Source organism: Elephantulus edwardii, unplaced genomic scaffold (genome assembly GCF_000299155.1).
Source record: "Elephantulus edwardii isolate Elephantulus edwardi_28Jun2011 unplaced genomic scaffold, EleEdw1.0 scaffold00092, whole genome shotgun sequence".
Taxonomy (NCBI): Eukaryota; Metazoa; Chordata; class Mammalia; order Macroscelidea; family Macroscelididae; genus Elephantulus; species Elephantulus edwardii.
In genome coordinates this window covers 153,792-178,398 of record NW_006399842.1, presented here as the reverse complement: position 1 = coordinate 178,398, position 24,607 = coordinate 153,792, and the positions used below count along the sequence as shown (strand labels likewise).

The window sequence follows — 24,607 nt, the reverse complement described above, 5'->3', positions numbered from 1 at the left end:
CATAATCTGTCATGAACCACACAGTCAAATGCCTTGCATAGTCAATAAAACACAAGTTCAAATTTCTCACTATGATCTAGAAAATGCTTTAAAGTTGAGTCAAATCTGTCTGAAAACCTGAGAATGTTTGTTTTCTCAATCTACCTTTGCCCCTCAGCTGGGACTTTTCAGACTCTTCTCTATTTATCCACTGCTATTCTTCTTAAATGTTCTAAACATTTCTTAAGAAGTCTTTCCTTATCACCCACATTCAAACTAAGTGCTTTTTATAAATGTAGCAAATACCTCTACCATAACTCCCATGCTACTATTGTAAAGCATGTAAACTTGTATTTCCACCACTAAACTCTACATTTAAGGACAGAGACTGGGTCTTATTTCTTTCATATTCTCAATCTACAATCACAATACTCCTCTCCACACCACAACTCAAAGGCATCAATTCTTCTTCAGTCATCCTTAGTCATTGTCCAGCTCTGATGCATAGTAAGTAATTGCGAAGACCATGGACTGGATCAGGTGCTGGATCAGGACTGACATCATTGCTTCCTAGTACTCTGGAAAGGTCCTTGACAGCAGATTTATCTACTTAATGCAATGCAAAACTACAAATTTCAACTATAAGCATAAAACAAATAATGGATAAGGTAGATTTTGAGTCTTAAAGAATAAGTGTAATATCAGTACATAGAAAGCTGAAGATGAGATGGTGAATTTCAAGATGAAATTCATATCAATCAAGACTCTCCTTTCAAATGAACGATAAACTAAGACATTCTTGGATTTTAAAGAAAATAGTGAAGGAAAAAGCTTTTCCTAGAGCCATCACCCTAAATACTTTTGGCTTCCTTAGTGAGGAATTGAAGGAATAATGTTAGTTTTATTTCTCCATTTGTGGCTACAGCAGAATTGGATAAATATGAAAAACTACCTGAAATACTCAGTTTCCTATTTATATCTCTTTTCTGTTTTCCCCTGTGATGCAAATACAACTATAAATTATTAAGAAAAGTATTATAAATATGTAAAAATCAATATTTATAAATCAATAATAATAGATACACAATGTCTAAAGATGTTATTTGTGACAATAACATAACATGCAATTGGGCTGGCAGCGCAACTCCTAATCCACTAGTCCACCAACTGTCCTCATATAACATGTAATTGGAGAAACAGCGTAGCAAAGTTTTTATATACTACAAGCTGTACCCTTACAGCTGGTGTAAGGGTATAACTTGTACCACAATTAAGTGAAGGAGCTCTGGTGGCCTAGTGGTAAGACTCGGCACTGCAGTCCTGAAGACATGCAGTTCAAATCCACTCACTGTTCCTTGGGAAAAGGATTGGGCAATTTCCTCCTGTGTGATTAACTGCCTCTAAAAACCTGCCAGAGACTCAATGGCACACAACAACAATTAAGAGAGAATAACTAATAAAGGGAATGAGTCACACAAATAATTTGTTTTCCCAGTGCATATGAAGTTATGTTTATACTAAAAAAAATTGCAAAATATTAAGTATACAATAATGTTATAAAAAGTTTTAAATATTGTGTTAATTACCAAAATGTGAAACAGTCACAAAGTGAGTTTGTATCCTACTGGGAAAATGTCAATAGACTTACTCAATGCAAGGTTGCCAGAAACTTTAAATTGGTGAAATTCTCAATATCTTTGAAGTTCAACAAAACAAATTGCAGTAAAAGAAGGTAAGCCTATACTGAAACATACATGGTATCCACTAAAATTAGTTGTTATAAATTCAAGATGTTAATTATAATACCAAAGATAAGTAGGAAATACACTAAGAAAATAATAAAACAGAATACCAGGGGAAAACATAAAAAATGAAAGGAGATAACAGTAAATGAAAACCAGAAAAAAAAGGCAGTTAAAAGCTGATGCATCCAGAGCATCACTACTCATTCAACTGTCTACGGACTTCAACTACCACTCTCATTTGCCATGGACCCCAACTCGACCTGAGCTATGGTGGCTCCTGCACTTGTGGTGGATCCTATAAATGCAAAGAGTGCAAGTGTACCACCTGCAAAAACGAGCTGCTGCTCCTGCTGCCCTGTGGGCTGTGCTAATTGTGCTCAGGGTTGCATCTACAACGGGGCATCCGAGAAGTGTAGCTGCTGCAGCTGAAATGGATCAGCCCTGCCTTGATGTAAATAGAGCATATTGTACAAATCTGGAGTGCCTAGGGTTTCTTGTTTCTTTTTCATACAACTCTGATCCATTTGCTATATTATTTTTTCTACAAAATATGAGTGACAAGAATAAAAATTGATAATTTAAAAAATATTGAAATATAAGATAAAGTAAGCATTTTCATATTCATATTCATAATCATATTAATGACTACAATCTGCAATTAAAAGGAAGATATTAGCAGAATGAATTAAAATTTAGGATTCATATTGATATGAATGTGAAAAGACAACTGAAATTAAGGATGAAAATATACTAGCCAATTTGTATCTGATAAAGATCTAATATCCAAACTATATAAATAAATTTCATAGTTCAACAACAAAAACACAAGAATTCTGATTTTAAAATGAACAAGAGACTTAAACAGACTTAAAAGACTGTATTACAGGTGGAAACAAAGCAAACACCCCATCGACTAATTGCTGTTAAGACAGTTTTCCTGCCATTGAGTTTCCAAGGCTGGTAAATTTCACAGGGGAAGATTGTCCACGTTTCTCCCTGTTTCTCTCTGTTCACCAGCAACCTACAGTGACACCCTGATGGGAGTAAGCACGATGGAGATACACCACTCCAGGTGAGGCTCAGAGAGGCAACATAGCTCAATTTTATTGGGACTGCACTGCACTTACATACACAGGAAGACCAGATAGGGTGGGCTTACAGATGTGGGACATGTGGATTGGTTAGGAGAACCTCAGCCTCATGTGAACCACTCCCAACTCAACAGATGCAGCAGTCGTCTTCCCAGGTGGTGAGCTTTCTCAAGCTGGTACAGCCAAACACAAACAGGTGGCGAGCTTTCTCAAGCCAGTACAGCCAAATACAGGGGAGCTTTCTCTACCCCATATTAAAGGCCATTTGGAGGCTTGTTTTTATCTGGAGCTTAGGCAATCTGTCCTGGCCAGAGACCCTTCCTTCCTCCCCAGCATCCCACATCTCTCAAAGAGCTAGGAATCAGAATTGGTATGAAGGCAATGGGTTTGGTTTTGATTGTTTTGTTTTGATTTGGTTTATAAGAGGGGGAAAGGGAGGAGGAATCTTTATGTGGCTCCAATGGTTTCACTTAACAATTAGGTTAGCCTAAAGACTAGAAGTTTGATCCTAGACAGCAGCACAATAGAAAAAAAGGCCTGGGAATCTGCTTTTGTAACCATTACAGTCAAGAAAGCCCCAGTGAAAGAGTTCTGCTCTAACAACATGTAGCCAAGAGTTAGAGTTGACTCAATAGCAAAGGGTTCAGTTATTGGTCTGTTTGGTTAATTGGGGTAGTTTTTAAAATGTAAGGTGTGTTCAGAATGTAAGAACCATCATGAGGAGTGTGTAAAAAGATGGTATAAATGTATCCAGTTTGATTAGAAGTCTTGACTCCTGAAATGTGAAGAATGCCTAAAAATGTATGTTGGCTGTTGCTGTCTCATTTAACTGGTTACAAAAGTTTCTTCATTAAATGGTTTAGATTTAAAATATGGAAGTAAAGCATAAGTTATAAACTCTGAAAGGTTTCCCATTCTATAGTTTCCTCATTTGCCATTAACCTTTTGTATCATCTGATTGGCCTGAACCTGCAGCCAGTTGTACAGATCCACAGCCCTTTCAGATTCTATTTGATGTTCTCGCTCAGCTTCTTCATATCTTACATCAGAGGTGTAAAGAACATTGTGGTAAAGTGCCAATTTCTCCGGAAGGTTGCCTGTATCACAGAGACAGAGGATGGTGGGGGTCCATGTTTGTGTTTATGAGTTTGATTTAGTCTCGTTAGCTTTAATTCATTAAAGGTTCCTGTAGAAATCAAGAGTACACTTGCCATAATGCTTTAGCTCTAGATCAATTTTTAATATGTTGTATGTAGATATTTGCCTTCATAGATAATATCTGGATAAATTGAAACCTAAATGTTAATGGGATAATAACCTCTAAAATATGCCTACCCAACCTCAGGGTTGACTAGTAAAAACTCAGAAGTGTGAGAATCATTGTTTCACATAAAAACAAGACAATATTGACTCAACCTAGAATTTCTAAGTGATACATGGTTATTTCTGCATCCAACTGGATGTAGATTTTCTTGAGACAGAAAATTTTAAGTTATCAACAATAAATTATCCGCCTCTCCAATATTACCAAAAGGTAAACAGATAATGATGTGTCAGGGATGCTGTACTGTCTTTCAGAACAAATGGAAGACACACAGATAAGCCTGATTAGTGTTAAGTTACATGAAAACTTATTCTATAATATAGGTTTATATCGCAAATCTCACCAGAGAGATATTTTAAAGCCCTGTAACCTTGGCACTGAAAATGTTCTCTGATTAGGCCCCAATTTTGTCCACTGGAAGAAACCCCTTTGTCCATTGTTTCACATGGCATTTGCCTCTTATTCCATCTGCACATCCATCTTTAACCAGCTCAGAATTAGGGAATGCTACATAATTGACTATGCAAAGGCATTTGACTGTGTGGATCATAATGAGTTGCGTTGACATTGAGATGAAAGGGAATCCCAGAGCATTTAATTGTGCTAATGTGGAACCTATACCTGGACCTTTTGGCTTTTTGTGCAAACAGAGCAGGGGAACACTGCATGGTTTAAAGTTGAGAAAGTGTGTCCGGGTTGTATTCTCTCTCCATATCTATTCAATCTGTACGCCGAGCAAATTATTCGAGAAGCTAGATAGACTCTAGGAAGAGGAGTGTGGCATCAAGATTGGAGGGCGAGTCACCAATAACCTGTATTATGCAGATGACACAGCCTTGCTTGCTAAAAATGAGGAGGATCTGAAGCACCTGTTGCAGAAGATCAAGGAATGCAATCAATACTTTCTAGGTTCTAGAAACAAAATATACCCAAAATATCCATGCTTCTGTGGTACTCTCTTTTCATTATTATTTGATGGTGTTCCCAGGTAAATTCTCAGAGAGATGAGTGAACTAGGGACAGGAAATTATTGTAAATATTAGACAGACAGGAGCCTATGTACATATTGCAATAAACCCAGAGATTCCATGAAAGAAAATGGAATCACCAAGGGAGGGGGGGAACAAACAAAACAACCAACTCAAACATGTCATTTCTCTGGCTCCCAGGAGACAATTCTGCACAAAGATAATGAATGTTTGGAGGATTCCCCCCCCCCCACTTCTCTTCCACTTGACCATTAAGAACTTAGTGCAAAAATGTATTCCCATGAGGAAAAGCAGAGCTGTGATTATGCCCAGTTTATAAAAGATGGTAAGAAGCCAAACACAAGAACACTCAGATTCAAGAATTAAGAGAGTTTATTTCTATGTACTGATCTTTGGCATAGTTGTGCCTTCTTTTTGACTAATCTTTGCATTGGACATAAAAGAAGAGAAAAATAATGATTGCATAATGAGGCAAGAATACAATGTCCTTTCCAGGTGAGAAATCAACATTCAAAGCACCTGGGGAGAAGGTAGCCATAACTGATCTGAAAGAAAAATCAGTCATTAATTAACAGAAATGATTTATGTGTATCTTCACTGTAGACGTCCTTCTGAGTAGCTATTCTAGTTGAATCTTTTGCTAGCTTAGACTACTTTTGAGTTGCAGTTTCTTGACATCAAGATATGAATTAGTATCCAAAAATCAAAGGCATTTGGGGAAAAAAATTTGCCATACATAAATTCTGTAATTTAACTCTTTGGCTCTTTCTTTTCATACAGTTTCCATCTAACTGTTTTAATCCTAGTTGAAAAGAAAATTCAATAAGAAAATAATTTCAAGTCCGAATATGTTGTTGTTGTTGTTATGTGCCACTGAGTCGCTTGTGATTCATAGCGACCCTATGTACAACAGCCCTAAACTCTGCTCTGTCCTGTGCCAATTGCACTATCTCTGACACTCCCATCCCGATTATCCCAGTCACTCAATCAATCCACCTCATAGAGAGCCTTCCCCTCCTGTGCTGGCCCTCCACCCTCCCAAGCATGATGTCCTACTCCAAGGACCAGTCTCTCCTCACAACATGTCCAAAGTATGTTAGACAGAGCCTCATAATCCTTGCCTCCAAGCAGCAGCATCATTCCAGTATGAATCTGTCTGTTTTCTTGGCAGTCCATGGGACTCTCAATACTCTTCTCCAGCACCACAGCTCAAAGGCATCAATTCTCCTTCTATCCTCCTTGGTCATTGTCCAACTCTCTGATGCATAACAAGTGATATAACTTTGAGTCTATCCCACCTGAATTTCAGAACCATCTCAGGAACAGGTTTGAGGCCTTGAACACTAATGAGCGAAGACCAGATGAGTTGTGGGAGGGTATCAAGGGTATCATCCAGGAAGAGTGCAAAAGGTCATTGCAAAGTCAGAAGAGGAAGAAAAGACCAAAATGGATGTCAGAAGAGACTCTGAAAATTGCACTGGAGCACAGAGAAGCCAAAACACAAGGAAGAATTCAAGATACTAAAGAGTTGAATAGAAGATTTAAAAAGGCAGCACTGGATGACAAAGCAAAATATTACAATGAAATGTGTAAGGAGTTGGAGTCAGAAAATCAAAAGGGCCAAACTCACTCAGCATTTCTTAAGCTCAAGGAACTGAAGAACAAATTCAAACCTCGAGTTGCTATAATCAAGGATGCTTTCGGCAGAACGTTAAATGATCCCGAATGTATTAAAAGAAGATGGAAGGAAAATACTGAGTCACTGTATCGAAAAGAATTGGAAGACACAGAAGAATTTCATGAAACAACATATGAGCAAGAGCCTATGGTGATGAAAGAAGTTCAGGCTGCTTTGAAGGAAATGGCAAAAATAAGGCTCCAGGAATAGATGTTACACAGTCAGAATATATGCTACAATAAAATAGAGTAAAATAGGGCAAGATAGTGTGAATAAAGTGCACCTGATCTAGGCCATAATATTTGTAATTACTTACTACACCTCAGAAAATTGGACAATGACAAGGGATGATAGAATGTCTTTGAGCTATGGTGCTGGAGAAGAGTATTGTATATACCATGGACTGCTAGGAGAACAAACAGGTTCATCCTAGAAAGGGTGCTCTTTGAAGGCAAGGATTCTGAAGCTTCATTTGAAGTACTTTGGGAATGTTGCAAGGAAGGGCAAGTTCTTAGAGAGGGCTAGGTAGGACATCATAAAAAGTTCAGATGTAATGTTTAGATGGAAAAGTGTTTGGAGATTTTTAGCAGAATACTAATATATTGTGAACTATGTTTTCCCAAGATAATTCTGTTTCACTTGCAGAGAAGTGATTATAGGAAAATGGAGAGGTATATACAAAGCAAATTTAGGGATTTACTAAAATTTACTGTACTTGAAAGATGACAAGATGACTATTGGTATTTGTATTGGTATTGGTATGAAAGAAGAAAAATATTGAGATTGGAATATACTTTGGGCAAGAGACAATAGGTCTTTCTAAGAGATTATGTGAGCACATTAGAAAAAAAAAAGAATGAGTCTCTTAGATGTGATGACACCATTTATTAAGATAGGATGTTCTAAGGAGAAAAATATTTACAGGGTGGGGAAAACAATGAGATTTTTGTTCTTTGAAAAATAAATAAAATGTCACTGGACTTTCAAAGGTAGATGTGAAGTTGCACTTTGATATATAAATTTGTAATTCAGGAAATAATTTAGAATTAGGTACCTAATGTCTGTAATTTTTACCATACATATGACAGTTAATACATGAAGATTGGTTAAGATCACCAAAGGAAAAAAAAGGAAAGAATAGATAGATGATTGGTCCCTGGGGCATCCCAACATTGCAAAAGAGGAAAGAGAAGAATCCAGATTGAAAGGGAGAATCTGATTTTTAACAAAAGTAGCAATATCATGAAAAAATAGTACCGGAAAACAAATTTAAATTTTAAGAAGTGTTTCCAACAAAAGAAAATAGTCAATAATGTGACATGCTTGCTCAAGGATAAGTCAGTAGTGGCAAAGAATCCTTTCTTAGATTGGTGATAGGAAAAGCCTGCATGGGTTTAGTTAAGCAGAGGACATGAGATGTGCATATGGAAACAGAATGTACAGAAAACTCAAGATTTCCTATGAAGGTTGGTCACAGAGAGGATATGACCAGTGCTAACAATGCCCTCATGCATCATGCCCCTCAGAAAAATAGATGCATAAGAGGAGGATACACCAAGACTAGGAGATTCTCTTGACCCAAGTTTTTTGTGTTTTTTTTTTTAAATTTTTTATTTTGTGTGTGTGTACCGTCAAATCAGATCTGACAGGTACAGGAGGAGATTGCCCCTCCTTTTCCGGCAGAGCATCTGGTGGATTCGAACCACATATCTCTGGGATTGCAGTGCAGCTTCTTGCCACTAGGCCACCAGAGCTCCCCTCTTGACCCAAGTTTTCTCCACCAATGCCCACCTTTCTCTCAAGTCACATCTCAAAAAATAAAAATTTCTCTGAAAACTTTGGAAAACTGGGAAGTTAATAACAGTCTTAGTTAATAAACATACCCAGAAACATGGTAAACTAAACCTACATAAACAGGAACTGGAATGAGGAGACATGATAGCATCCTGGTTCCCTGAGGAAAGTTCTTTACACTTCAGTGTTTCCACATATAATATGTAGAGCTGATGATACGTAGTCATGGGTGTTTAAATGCACTAAATCCTATAGTATGTAAAGGAAAAAGATGGGAAGGTGCATGTCTAGGAAGTAACAGCTATTAATTACAATAATGTTGTTTATCTGTAGGTGCACACAAGCCCATAGGAATGTTTAACCAAACAAGATCTTCTGTTTTTATACTATTGGGACTCTCTTCTCGTCCTGAGGACCAGAAACTGCTCTTTGCACTCTTTTTCACAATTTACCTGGTCACTTTGGTGGGAAATTTGCTAATCATCTTGACCATCCACTTTGATCTTAAGCTCCAAAACCCCATGTATTTCTTTCTAAGCATCTTATCTTTTGCTGATATTTGCTACACTACAGTCATAGTCCCCAAGATGCTGATGACCTTCTTATCGGAAACTAAGACTATTGCCTATGGTGAATGTCTGACACAGATGTATTTCTTCCTTGTCTTTGGGAACATGGATAGTTACCTCCTGGCAGCTATGGCCATTGACCGTCATGTAGCTATTTGTAATCCTTTCCACTATATCACTGTTATGAGCCACAGACGCTGTTTGTTGCTAGTGTCCTTTTCCATTGTTTTCTCCTGTCTTCACTCCCTCCTACATGTCCTCTTAGTGAATCGGCTCACATTTTGTGCTTCAAATGTTATTCACCACTTTTTTTGCGATGTTAACCCACTTCTGAAACTGTCCTGCTCTTCTACGTCCATCAATGAACTTGTGGCCTTAACAGAAGGACTGGCCTCTGTGATGGCTCCATTTGTCTGCATCATCATCTCTTACCTGCAGATCCTCATTGCAGTTTTCAGGATCCCCTCAGCTGCAGGAAAACGCAAAGCCTTCTCCACCTGCAGTTCTCATCTCATTGTGGTGACTCTGTTTTATGGAAGTATCAGCTATGTCTATTTCCAGCCTTTGTCTAGTTATACGGTTAAAGATCGAATAGCAACAGTCATCTACACTGTATTGACGTCGATGCTAAACCCATTTATCTACAGTCTCAGAAACAAAGATCTGAAACAGGGTTTGGCAAAACTGATAAACAAGATTAAATCTCAAATGGAAATGGAATCTACCAATATACATGGGCCTTAATTAGAAGAGGGCTGTTTGTGTGGGACAAACAAACCTGACAATAGATCTAAATCCTACTTATTTATTTAGGACCAGTTAACAACAGTTAGCTACAGTGTATTGACTTCTATGTTAAAACCCACTTATTATAGTTTATTTATAGTTTCATTATTTCATCAATTGTCCCTGGACTCTATAATTTTCTACTTCACATCTTTGTTGGACAATTCTGCCCTAGGTTCCATCACAGACTTACAACATAATGTCTCTCTACTTAACAATATTACATTATTTTTACTCTTTTCATACTTATATCAAATCTCATAAAGTTCCTAAGTAATGTCTTTATTGATTTAAGTATCTTAAAGTCACCTTAATCACCAGAGAATTTTTGTACACATCTGTATAAAAATATACAGACATAATCACTATTCTATTCAAAGCTGTTAGAAATTATTTTTTAATATTTTATTGGTTTGTATATAATTCCTTAACATTATTTTTCATTCATATACATTGGATTGCATTTTTATTTACATTGTGTTTCATATAATCATTTAGATACATTCTATTTTACAACATTTTTTAAATGTGTGCTTACAAACTATGTACATTATGTTTCACATTATTCTTCATCATTCATGTTGTGTTTCATACAAAATTATTATTCTCATGCATTTTGTTTTATAAATGCATAGGGAGGACAGAAGGAGAGTGGATGCTTTTGAGCTGTGGTGCTGGAGAAGGGTACTGAATGTACCATGGACTGCCAGGAAAACAAACAGATTCATCTTGGAGAGGATTAAACCAAGCTACTCCTTGGAGGCAAGGATTCTGGGGCTTCGTCTGACGTACTTTGGACATGTTGCCAGGAGGGACGGGTCCTTGGAGAGGGACATCATGCTTGGGAGGGTGGAGGGACAGTGCAGGAGGGGAAGACCCTCTATGAGATGGATTGATTCGGTGACTGGGGTAATCGGGATGGGTGTGTCAGAGGCGGTGCGGTTGGCGCAGGATAGAGCAGGGTTTAGGGCTGTTGTGCATAGGGTCGCTATGAGTCGCAAAAGACTCGACGGCACATAACAACAACAACAACAAATTTTGTTTTACAAAAAAATTCTTTGAATGATAATATCTTATCTTGGAGTGTGTGAGTGGGTGGGTGTGAGTTACAGTGCCTGTGTTCCTCAAGCACATATATAGAAATATGATCTTCTCTTTGGCTTCTCCCACTGGTTATATCTCCTGGGCTCTAGAGTCACTATGTTCACAATAAATAAGGTCAATTATCTGATTCACTGTCAACAAGAACTCTTACTGCTTCTAACCTTATTTAGAACTCTAAGCTTCCTCTATTCCATATGTTCAAGGTTTAGTTGCCCTCTGACTTTTCCTGAAGCTCATTCCCAATGTATTCTTCTTGTTAGATATAGATGTCTATACTCCCACTGTTTCCTCTGCCTTTTGTTTTGTTCTTTCAGAATAAACTATTACTGATTCCACTTAATAAGAAATATTTCCTATTGTTACTTGATGTCAGAGATGATTAAGATATCACAGGATAAGACATGGTTTGCTTCTTTTTTTAATACATCACTATTAGTCACATTTGACTCAATGGAACTCAACAAAAACAACATTATTACTGGATAAAGTAACAAATCAATAGATGCACAATGACTTGGCCTTGGGATTTATACATGCTAGGTCTCATCCTCTTCCCCTACTGGGCTCACCATGATGACCATTAAGATCCTTGACACCAAGGGCAAGATGATCCAAGTCCAAATAGATGGCAACAGCTGTCAATGTCATTGTAGCCCAAGGGCTGCATGGCATCTGAGGACCAGCCTGGGGTCTAAAGATACCAAGAAGTTGTGTGTTTCTGGTGCTGAAAACATCAAACTTACAAAAGATAACATTGTCCTTCACTAATCAATAGTCAACACTCCATAGCTTTCTTAATAACAGAAGTAACAACATTCTAGGGATGACATAAGTGGTGCTTGTACTACTTACAATGTTCTTACTATGGAACAGTTGCTGAAGCAGACAGATCTCTACATTTTTAAAAGTTTTTATCCCATAACAATAACTGAAGGGTGTTAAGGTACAAAGAAAAAGACACAAGACTGTTTGGAACAAATTGAAGTATAACTCTGCATAATAAAGTTCATGCTGAACTTGCTGATGCCTTAAGTGAGGTTTTGTTGCTGTTATGTGTTGCTGAGTTATAGCAGTCCTATGCACAATAGCTCTGAACCCTGCTCCATCCTGAGCTAATCTCACTGGCTCTGACGTACCTATCCTCATTACTCCAATTAGAGTTTCAATCCCTCTCATTCGGAGTCTTCCTCTCATGTGCTGCTCCTGGACTCTTCCAAGCATAATGTCCTTCTCCAAACACTGGTCCCTCCTGGCTACATGCTCATGGTCTGTGAGACAGTCTCAAAATTCTTGCCTCCAAGGAGCAGCTTGATTTCACTCTCTCAACCTGATAGTTCTCTTGGCGGTCCACGGTATTTCAATACTCTTCTCCATTACCACAACTAAAAGGCATCAATTCTTCTTCTGCCATCCTAGGTCATTGTCCAGCTCTCTTATGCATAGCCAGCAATTTCAAAGATCATGGCTTGGATCTGGATCACTTTCATCTCTAGACTGACATCCCTATTCTTCAGCACTATGAAGAGGTCTCTGACAGCAGATTTTCCTAATGCAATTTGTCTTTTGATTTCCTAACTACTGATGCCAAGAGTGTTGATTGTGGAACTGAGCAAGAACAATTTAAATTGTTAAATTTTCTCATTTTAGTCAGTAATAAACCAAGAAGAATCTGCTGACTTTTCCATGGTTGAAATCCTGCAGATAAAGCATAAATTTGAAGCTAATACAAACTCAATCAAAAGACTTGTATGAGAGCACGGAGTATGTTGTTGTTGTTATGGTTAGGTGCCTTCAAGTCAAGTACAACTCATAGTGACCCAATGAAGGACCTATCTGAAACCTGTCCTGTTTTATCCTCACAATCTCTAACACACTCAAACCCATTGCTACAGTCACTGTGTTAACTTATTGAGGGTCTTCTTCTCCTTTGCTGACTGTCCACCTTCCCAAACATCTTGTCTCTCCAAGGAATAAGCTTTCCTAGCAACATGCTCAAAGTAAGAGAGATGAAACTTCATTATCTTTGCCTCTACAGAGCACTCTGTCTACACTTTCTTTCCTTCTTTTGGGTCTGCATGGGATATTCAGTACTCTGTTCTGACTTATAGTGACTATATATACAACAGAATGAAACTACCCAAACCTGCGCCATTGTCATAATTTCTGCTTAATTTAATCCCATTGTTGCAGTCACTGTTTCTATTATTTTTATTGAGGCTCTTCCTCTCCTCTGCTGACCCTCTGCTTTTCCAAGCATAATGTCCTTTTCTGAGAACTGTCCTCTCCTGACAATATGCCAAAAGTACATGTGAAAAAGTCTCCCCATCTCTGTCTCTAAGGAGCACTTCAGTTGCACTTCTTTCAAGTTAGATTTCTTAGCCATCTACAATATATTCAATATTTTTTACCAACACTACAAGTTAAAGGCAAAAAATCTTCAGTGTTCCACATTCATTGTCCAACTTTCACATGCATTTAAATCAATTTACAATACTATGGCTTGGGTCAGGCACAACTTTGTCTTTAAACTGACATACTTGTTCTTTAGTACTTTAAAGGGTTTCATGACTGCAAACTTTTCCAATGCAATATATCATTTGAGTTGATTGTGGATGCAAGTAAAATTAAATCTTTCACAAATTCAATCTTTTCTCTGTTTATCCTGTTTACTCTTGGCCTACATGTAAGAATTTTTTTTTTTAATTTAGGTGGAGATGCACTCCATAGTGATGATTGAAACCTCTAGTCTTTATATTTATTTAGCCTGCTAAATTACTTGTCATTTGATTTATTAAAATAACTACTAAAATGCTTATTATTCTCTCTCTTTATTCAGTTTATCTATTTATTAATTTTATTTATTTTCTTTCTCTGCTATTCATGGAAAAATAATAGAGAGGACCATGAATAATAGAGGAACACAGAATTATCTGTGAATAGGAGAACATTGGATCCTGGCTACAAGTAAAGAATACCAGAAGAATGTCTATTTATGCTCTATTGATTATGCAAAGAAATTTGACTGTGTAGATCTTAACAAATAGCATTGAGAAAAATGGGAATCCCAGAACACTTAATTATGCTTATACAAAATCTTTAACTAGAACAAGAGACTGTTGTGTGAACAAAGCAGGGAGGGAATGTGTCAGGGTTGTATCTTTTTGCCATATCTATTCAATCTGTATGAAGAATAATGGAGCATAAAGATTGGAGAAAGACTCATCAATAGCTTGCATTATGCAGATGACACAACCTTGCTTGCTGAATATGCAGAGGACTTGAACTATTTGCTGCTGAAGATCAAAGAATTCTACCTTCAATATTGATTGCGTCTCAACATCAAGAAAACAAAAATTCTCACCACTGGCCCTATCAACAACATCATGATATGTGGAGTAAAGATTGAAACTATCATGACTTCATATTATTTGGTTCACAATCACACCCTTGGTAGCAAGTAGTCGGGAAATCAGAAGATGTCCTGCACTGGAAAAGTCTGCAAGTAGGGACTTCTTCAAATTATTGAGGAACAGTGATGTCAGTTTGAAAGCTAAGATGTACCTGATTCAGACCATGGTCCTTTAAATCACTTTTTATAAATGTAAGAGCTGGACAATGAATACGGATGACAGAAGAAAAATTGATGCCTTTGACTTGTGGTATTGGAAAAGAGCACGGAACATCCCATGGATGGCCAAGAGAACAAACAAATATGTCTTGGAGAGAGTGCAGTCAGAGTTCCCCTTGGGAGTAAAGATAACAAAGCTTCATCCCACATACTTCGTCCCAACATATTTCAGGCATGTTGCTAGGACAGGATATTCCTTAGAGAGGGGCATCATGCTTGGAAAAGTGGAGGGTCAGTGAAAGAGAGGAAGACCCTAAAATAGATAGATTGACACAGTAACTGCAGCAATGGGCTCAAGTGTGTCAGAGATGTTGAGGATGCCACAGGATATGTTAGGTTTCAGAACTGTTGTTTATAGGATTGCTATGAGTCAATCTTAATGTGATGATACCTAACAACATCAATGTCTTATAAGAGGTATGTAGTGTTAGACTAAAAGTTGGCTCTTTTAGGTACTACATTAAGCTCCCTCTGATCTCCAGCTACCTTAACTATAGACAGATGATCTTGCAAATTATCAATAGCTGTGGGACGACAGAGAGAGCGGGAGAGAGCGGGAGAGAGCGGGAGAGGAGAGGAGACGAGAGGAGAGGAGAGGAGGAGGGAGAGAGCGAGTGATTCCTGCACTGTGTAGCAAGATTTGAGGGAGACTGGAGCAAAACCCTTGTGAGAGCAAGACCCTGGTGGTGAAACCCAGGTGATGACTGAAAATAAAGGCCACAGTTAAAGCTTGTGCTGTGCTTGCTGGATAATTAAGGAGAAGCTGACTTGGAAATTTTCTGAGGCAAACCTTGCTGGATGATTCAAGAAACCAGAGGCTTCTTGAGTTTTTGTTGCTGAACTGAAACTGGAGCCTAGACTAATTGAGGAATTGTGTCTTTATGCTGCTGGGCTAAAACTTGGGTTTGCATTGGGTTCTTTGCCTCTTCCACTCTCCAACTTTTTTCCCTAATAAACCCATTCGTGCTTCTACAGCTGTGAGAAAAGACGGAATCAACAACGAATAAATGAACTTTTTGTTGTTGGTTTAGTTCTAGAGGCACCATGATGCTAGGCTATGCTCTTTACCTGCTTTCTACTCTGGAGCAGTGAGAAATTGTGCTATACTTACTTCCTCTGGCGCTTTCAAAGAGACATTTCTGGCCCTGAGCCCCCATGTCCTATTTTCTGCTCTTGCAACAAGGTAAGACTCAGATTTGAATATCATAAGAATTTAAGTTAGAGTTCCCTCATCCACTGATGGATTTGTTATTCGTAGGTGACTCATAGTGACTGTATGAACAAAAGACCTAAACAATTGTATAACTTTCGTCCTTTCTCCAGGTTCATAGGGTTTCCAGAGGCAAGCTATTTTGGAAGTGGATGCCACTCCTACTTCCAAGATTGTTTTAGTTGGGTAGCTCCACCAAATATGGTTCACCATGGGTAACCATTATTGAATTTGATACATCAGTGTTCAGCATCACAGCAACCATGAGTTACCTCTGTACAGCAAGTGGACAGACCAGGGTTATACGACCTAGAAGAAGACTTGATCAAAAACAATTAAAACCAGGCCAGAGGGCTCCAGATTAAAATTACCCATTTTGGGCTTGGTAGCATCACTTTCTGTCCACTAGGCCAAGTGAGCTCTCTTGTAGTTGTTGTTAAGTGTCTTGGCGTTGTAGGTGACTCATAGCAATCTTATGAATGAAAGACCTGAACACTTAACTGATGTACAAGTAGAAAGAATACTCAGATAATCAGATAGTCCTACTTTGACAGATAGTCAAAGTCCAGAAAATCAGAAAGTCTTACTTTGTTTCTATTACCAAGTTACCATGTTTCCTTAGATAGAATTTCCCTAAGAAATTTCATGGGATGAAAATGCTGGATCATAGGATGGGATAAAAATTTTCTTGAGTTCTTGCCATAATTTCTACTAATAGTGATAAATTCTGCAATGTGGTAAGCTAACATACTCTTTACCACATATTTTGTATAAATTTAGAATAGCTAAACAATGGTTACTATGATAATATAAAGGTAATTTCCACAAATTTTTCACCTACAATGTTCCACATATGCACTGCCAAGTACATGCACACCACAATTCCTTCTCATGGCTAATGATGACTTCATTTTAATGATGAAGAAACAATGTATCAGAAAGTTAAAGTGATTTCCCTAAAGACACTGGCTGGTAAATTGTAAACCAAAGTTTGAATTCAGGGGAAAAAAGTACAACAATGAAGGACTGGAAATCCTAAGTCTCTATAAACTTTCATTAAAATGAATATATAAATTTTTAAAAAAGAAAAAAAATTGAACTCAGAATTAAGTAACTCTAAATCCCAAGTCCCTCTCTAAGCACTTTAGGGAGAAATTAGAGATGTCTCAGGCCAGCCCTTACCAGTGTGAGAATGATGTCACCAAGACACTGTGAACTTCCCATGGGTTTCTCTTCTGTTCTTATTCCAGAAGAATGCTGAACCAGATGAGTCAATGTTCTTATCAGGAGAGAAATGCTCTTGCTCTCCAAATAAGGTATATTGCTCAGAATAGACATTGAATTAGTGTGACTGGAAAAAGACTGAACTGAAAATCTGACCATTTCTACTGTGAGATTGATCTGATGCGCTAAGAGCTTCCCACCTTAATTGCCAAACAAGCTCTCACTCAGGAGAAACTAAAGTTTTACTCCTTGACGCACTTTAATTGGAAATAAACCCAATTGGGTTATCCTGAGTGGCTAATTAGCATCCAAGGAGATGGAGATTTACAAGCAAGATCTCCCTAAGGCCTTGTTAAAAGTTGACATCAGTCCAGGCCCTGAGAGGCAACTTCCACAGTCATAGTAATGGCTCAGAAACTTTTCTGACACAATGCTAGGCGTGAATGATGTTTCCTGGGTTTCCCATGGACTGAACGATCTCAAAAGGGCCTATTCTACTTTGCCTCTAGACTGGGAGAAGAGCCTGCTGTAACTCAAGGGACAGTGCTTCCTCCCATCTGATGGTAATCCTCAAATGGCAACATTAGAGGAAGTTATCGAATACTAAATTTTAGAGAGAGATTTAAAAGAGTAATAATAATAATCTGTTCCACTTCAGGCCTTTCCCCCTGGTGTTCCTTGACAATCATTACTCTTGGGGCATACAAATTAATTCCATAATTTCTTTCTATCTCCTAAATCTTTGTAATAGAGCCTACTTTATAAAAAGCTACTGAATGATTCTCAACCTCCTTTTGCACAGTTAAAAACATGAAGGGGCACTTAAAAAAAACCCTGATACCCAAACCACATCTCAACCAAATAAATTAGACTTTGTGAAGATGGGAGGGACCTCAAATATCAGTATTTTTAATACTTATTAGGAGATTCCATGAACAGTCAATTAAAATCTGCTAATCTCAAAGACATAGTTCAGCTAACAGATGCTGCCCTGGATGTGCTCACCAAGTTGTGCCAAGAAATCTGGAGAACAACCACTTGGCCAAATGACTGGAAGAGATCTATATTTGTTCCCATCCCAAAGAAGGGTGAGCCAACTGAGTGTGGAAACTACAGAACAGTGTCATTGATTTCACATGCAAGCAAGATTCTGCTGAAGATCATCCAAAAACAATTAGAACAGCACATCAGCAGAGAACTGCCGGAAGTCCAGGCTGGGTTTAGAAGGGGTCGTGGTACTAGGGATATTGTTGCTGATGTTAGATGGATCTTGGCTGAAAGCAGAGAATGCCAGAAGAATGTCTATCTGTGTTTCATTGATTATGCAAAGGCATTTGACTGTGTGGATCATAACAAACTGTGGCTGACTCTGAGAAGAATGGGAATCTCAGAACATTTAATCGTGCTAATGCGAAACCTATACTTGGACCAAGAGGCAGTTGTCAGAACAGAGCAGGGCAACACTGCAAGGTTCAAAATTGAGAAGGGTGTACACCAGGGATGTGTCCTATCTCCATACCTTTTCAACCTGTATGCAGAGCAGATTATCCGAGAGGTTGGGCTCTATGAGGAGAAGCGTGGCGTTAGGATTGGTGGAAGATCTATCAACAATCTGCGTTATGCAGATGACACAACCTTGCTCTCTGAAATTGAGGAGGACCTCATGCACTTACTGCAGAGGGTCAAGGACTGCAGCCTTCAGTATGGACTGAAGCTCAATGTCAAGAAGACAAAGATTCTCACCACTGGACCAATCGGTAGCATCAGGATGGATGGCGAAGAGATTGTTCACACCTTCAGTTTGCTTGGCTCCACGGTCAACACTCTTGGCACCAGCAGCCAGGAAATAAAAAAACATATTGCGATGGGAAAGTCTGCTGTTAGGTACCTCTCTAAAGTACTCAAGACCAACGGTGTCTCTCTGGAGACTAAGGTGCACCTGATACAGGCCATGGTCTTTGCAATCACTTGTTATGCATCAGAGCGGTGGACAATGACTAGGGAGGATAGAAGGAGAATTGACGCCTTTGAGCTGTGATGCTGGAGAAGAGTATTGAACGTTCCCTGGACTGCCAAGAAAACAAACAGATTCATCCTGGAGAGGGTTAAACCAGGCTACTCCTTGGAGGCAAGGATTCTGGGGCTTCGTCTGACATACTTTGGACATGTTGTAAGGAGAGACAGGTCCTTGGAGAGGGACATCATGCTTGGTAGGGTAGAGGGACAGCGCAGGAGGGGAATACCCTCTATGAGGTGGATTGATTCAGTGACTGGGGTAATCAGGATGGGTGTGTCAGAGGCAATGTGATTGGCACAGGATAGAGCAGGGTTTAGGGCTGTTGTGCATAGGGTTGCTATGAGTCGCAAACGACTGGATGGCACATAACAACAACAACAACAATCTCAAAGAGGACCTCATTGACTTGTACAACTTATTAGAGTTAATGCTGTTATTTTACAGTTCTGCCAATTATTTCCTTCAACTCCTATTCCAGGTATATTTCATAGATTTTATTTTTTAGGTTTTTTGTGTTCAATATTGGATACTGAAGGAGACTTAAAGCACTATACTAAGATACTTTTACTTCTTTTTGTAACCTTCCATATTGATGTTTTCCATGTTTGTTTGAGGACAAATGCTGTTTATTTGGTTGGGTTTTGTATCCTAACTATAAAAATAGCAATTGACTCCACTCAGACTTACTGCTCAAACAGAAGTTAAAAAACAAAAACTAAAAGCACCTTTCACTCCTACCCTCAATACATACAATTTATAATAATATATCTGGTTCACGCCTCAGCCTCTTCTGAATCCAACTTGAATTTCTGATAGTGTTCCAGTCATTTAAAAATAATCTTCACCAAGATTTTACTTGCATGTGATATGAACTGTATTGTTCAATAATTTCTGTACTCTTTGGATCACCTTCTTTTGGAAGAAATAGGAATCTTTTCTAGTTAGTGTCCAGGTAAATGTCCTCTACATTTCTAAGTATTGGCTAGTGAGCACATTCAGGGCCATTTCTGTGTCCTGAAACACCTCAACTGGTATTACATCAATTCCCGCATCTTTATTTTTTCACAATGATTTTTGTGCAGTTTGAAATTCTTCCTTCCTTATCATTGGTCCTTGATTGTGTTACTTCTTGAAATAGTTTGCCGATTCTTTTTGGTATAGTGATTCTGTGTATTTTAACTTCTTTTAATGTTTTCTTCATCATTCAATATTTTCCCATAGAATCCTTCAGTGTGGTAATTTAAGGCTCAAGTTGTTCTTCAGTTCTTTCCCTTTGAAAAATTCTAAGCCTGTTCTTCCTTTATAGTTTTCTAACTCCATATCTAGGCGTACTTTTGGGTCAAACACTTTGCTTTGTGTTCTCAAGCTGCTCTATGAAATCTTCCATTCAGCTCTCTTCTTCAGCATTTCTTCTCTTTGTTTGGACTTTTATACACTGCAGTGCAAATATCAGAATCTCTTCTGATACCTACTATGGTCTTTATTTTACATCTTTGTAGTGACTTTTTTGCTTTATACATGGACAATATCTTTAATGTTATCCCACAGTTCATCTGGCTTTCAGTGTAACAAATCTATTTTTGAGATGTTTTCTAATGAGTGGGATACACTTGAGGTAGAATATTCATTTTTGTGGGACACTTAAAACGTATGCTACCCTTAATATACATAAAAATGAAATGTGATAGATTCTGTCAAATTGTCTTCTATGAAGGCTTTGCGTATTTAGATGTCCATCTTCTGTATATGTGACAGCACTTGCTTCCTCATACATTCATCAAAAATATATTGTTTCAATCTTTTCTGTTTTTGTTAATCTACAGGTTAAAAATAACATTTCATTGTTCTTATGATTTGCATAAAATATTACATGTTTATTAGTCCTTTGTATTTTTTTCACTGTAAACTTTATATTCTTTTACCATTTTTCTAATAAAGTATTAGCTAAAATAAATTCTATATAACACTATATCACATTAATCTAAAAATCTCAGTAGCTTTATACAATAAAACATTATCTTTCATTCATACTATATGTCCATTGTGACTCATCAGGGATATTCTACGAATAGTGACTTAGTGAAACCCACACTTACAGAGGTCCATCATATTGTTTTAAAAATATATCACTTCTCTAGCTACTAAAAAGAGAAGATGGACTAGAAAAGTGCATGTGGTTTTGCGTTACCTCAACCCAGCAATTACACATGGTGACATCAAGTAGCGAGGAGGAAAATTTTTATATGAAATGTTTGGTAAGCATTTTTGTCTTCATCATTTTCTTCTTGGGTTATAGGAACTCTTTGTATTGTGCAGTGTCCTGGGCTGCGTACTCTAGAGAAGCAAAGGCAATGACCCCATATATGTATGTATAAAGAGAGATTTATCTTGAGGAAATAAGTCATGCTATTGTGGAGGCTGATAATTAGGTCTATGATTAGATATTAGGCTGGAGTATTTTCCTGATTCATGAAGTCACAGGTGCTGGAAAGACCACAGTCTGCTGGTTATATGGAAAATTGCTGGCTTCTGGTCTGTGCAGGCTAAGGAATCCCAATATTGGAAAGCAATAGATAATTATAAGGAGGAACGCGGCATCAGGATTGGAGACACACTCTTCAAAAAAGCCTGTGTTATGCAGATGACACACGCTTGCTGAAACTGAGAAGGACATGAGACATTTGCTGCAGAAGGTCAAGAACTGTAGTCTTCAATATGGATTGAAGCTCAACATCAAGAAAACAAAGATTCTCACCACTGGGCCAATCAGCAGCTTAATGATAGATGGAGAAAAGACCAATATTGTTAGTAACTTCAGCTTGCTTGGTTCCACAATAAATACGCTTGGCACCAGCAGTCAGGAAATCAAAAGATGAATTGCATTGGTAAAGTCTGCTGTCAGGGACCTCTCTAGAATACTGAAAAGCAATGAAGTCAGTCTGGAGTCTAAAGTGTGCCTGATCTAGACCATGGTCTTCACAATTACTTGTCATGCATTAGAGAGTTGGATTATGACTAAGGATGATAGAAGAAAGATAAATGCCTTTGAGTTGTGGTGCTGGAGAAGAGTGTTGAACACACTGTGGACTGCCAGAAGAACAAACAGGTCTGTCTTGTGGGGAAAGAATCCAAGCTGCTCGCTTGAAGCATTCTTCTTTTTGCTCAATGATGTCTTGTTCCTTCTTAACTCCTTTAAAATAAACGTACCATGAGAGCAACATACTCAATGAATAACTGTTTCATTAAATTGTGTTGAATTCTCTTGTTGCATTGGATAAAACTAATAGTAATATAGCATAAAGTTGAAATGCAGGGTCTACTTATATTTTTTTCTACTACTTCACTGAGATTGCTTTGGTGTTTGTGCTGATGTCATACAATTACATTTGATGTTTGCTATAGGTTGTTTACTTCAACTTTTACTAGTAGATAAAACATTTTTCTTTTTCTATTATAAAGTTATTATCAGAAAATATTAACTTTGACAATAGAATATTAAAAAGTAGTAGAAAGTTTTCTTTGAAATCTATAAATTGCATTAACATATTTCTTAATCCTGATTCTTTCTGAAAGCTTGGATCAGACTCCAACTGGTTACAAAATAGAGTTTACTAATGTCTTGGATTTTTCCTTATTAATATTATAGAATGAATTTCCATATGATTTTCCAAGTGAAACTCCAAATCTACCCACCACTCTACAAAAAACATATGCACAATTTCCTCCCATGCCATTTACAGTCTCTGAAAACCTGCAGGAGGGCCAGCTATGAGTTAGTTGTGACTTGATGGCACATAAAACCATAACATCAGTCCTTAGAAAAAAGACAACATGCTTAGAAAAGTGGAGGATGACAGATTAGAAGTGATATATGATTGAGTGTTGTGGTTAGCACAGGAATCCAGAATTAAGGTTGCATAGAGAAGTGTACCCAGGGTGGGGGGTGGAGGGGAAGGGATGTGGGAATTGTATACTAATGAAGGAATATTTTTTTTTCTTTTTCTCTTTGGAGGGGGCAGCGAGCTGGTGGGGAGGGGTGGGCAGAGAGAAAAGTGCTGCAATGAATGAATGGAAATCCAAAACCTCTGTAAATGTCTATTAAAATTAATAATGATTAGTGCTCGCTTCGGCAGCACATATACTAAAATTGGAACGATACAGAGAAGATTAGCATGGCCCCTGCACAAGGATGACACGCAAATTCCTGAAGCATTCCATATTTTCGACCCTGAAATTAACGAGTCTGTAACTAAGGTTAACTCCTTTCACCTACAAATTTCGTCTTTGGATACAAAGCTAAGTGGATAGTCCTTACGGAGGGACTGTTTAAAAAGAGGCAGGGAAAAGAAAAAGAAAAAAAAATAATAATTTAAAAAAAGAAAGAAAAGTGGAGGATAAGTGAATGAGATAAAGACCCTCATGGAGATGGATTGCCATAGAAGCTGCAACACTGGACTTGAGTGTGATGGAGTGTGAGAAAGGCTCAGGATAGGACAAGGTTCCAGTCTATTGTTTATAGAGTTGCTATGAGTAATTGTCCACTCAATGACACCCAGCAAGAAAGCTTTTTGTTGAATTCAGTGTAACATTTTCTTTTTCAGTTCATCAATTCTAAATTAAAAAAGAAATAATTCTTTTTATTTGGCTTTATTTTATTGTTCAGTTCTTGTTTTTAGCAAAATAGTTATTTTAATTATAATTTTTATAATTTTCTCATTAGAATATTTCTTCTGAATCTCATTTTAATCACAATATCAATTTCATATTGTTCCCACTGTCATTTACTTGTAAGCAGTTTAAAATGTGCTTGATTTCCTTTTTTAATTTAAGATTTCTTTCAAAAGAACTTTTGAGTTGACAATACATGTGTAAACAAGTGAGTTATATAAGTTTCATCATTAAAATTCACACATTTCTTTCATTCCATTCCATAATCATATAACCTACATTTTTTTCTATCCTCTTAAAAATGAGTAGAATGTATATTCCTCCATGCTAATTCCATGACAAACCACTTTGAAAATACGCACTGCAATCTCCAAAGCATGTGGTTCAAATCCACCAGGTGCTTTGCTGGAGAAAGATGGACAATCTCAAAACTCAATGGCACACAACAACAAGGGGGAGCCTTGAAGGATGCAGAGAGAGAAGGGAACAAGTGCTGAGAGATTAAACTTCAGACATAAAAATCTAAATTTCAAATCCATGGAGTATAATCAATCCCGTTCCAATTCAACTACATGTACAGCACTTCTTCCTCTCCCACTACCAAGACTTAGAACAGATCTCATAACTTAAAAGGTATACTTCTCCAGAAGCCAAGGTTCAAACACTAGTCACAAACTTGGGAGTCCCTAATGCAGTTTTATTTGTGACTTACTGGTCTCAATTCTGGTGTTTTCCCTTTGTATACTCCAAATGCCAGTCATAAAGACACTTGACACTTTCTCCCCTCATTACTCACCTGCT

The 24,607-nt window shown here is 37.7% G+C and overlaps 1 protein-coding gene and 1 pseudogene across 1 annotated transcript; both read left to right on the top strand.

Moving 5' to 3' along the window:
* The first annotated feature begins 1,903 nt into the window (after positions 1–1,903).
* On the top strand, positions 1,904–2,153 carry LOC102847338 (annotated as a pseudogene).
* A 6,800-nt stretch (positions 2,154–8,953) lies between these two features.
* LOC102846934 (olfactory receptor 1L3-like) lies at positions 8,954–9,913 on the top strand. Its single transcript, XM_006890734.1, has one exon. The coding sequence runs from the start codon at positions 8,954–8,956 to the stop codon at positions 9,911–9,913; it is 960 nt and encodes a 319-aa protein (XP_006890796.1).
* Positions 9,914–24,607: the final 14,694 nt, after the last annotated feature.

Coding starts and splice junctions, on each gene's coding strand:
- LOC102846934 (XM_006890734.1), top strand. CDS start 8,954: ATGTTTAACCAAACAAGATCTTCTGTTTTTATACTATTGGGACTCTCT.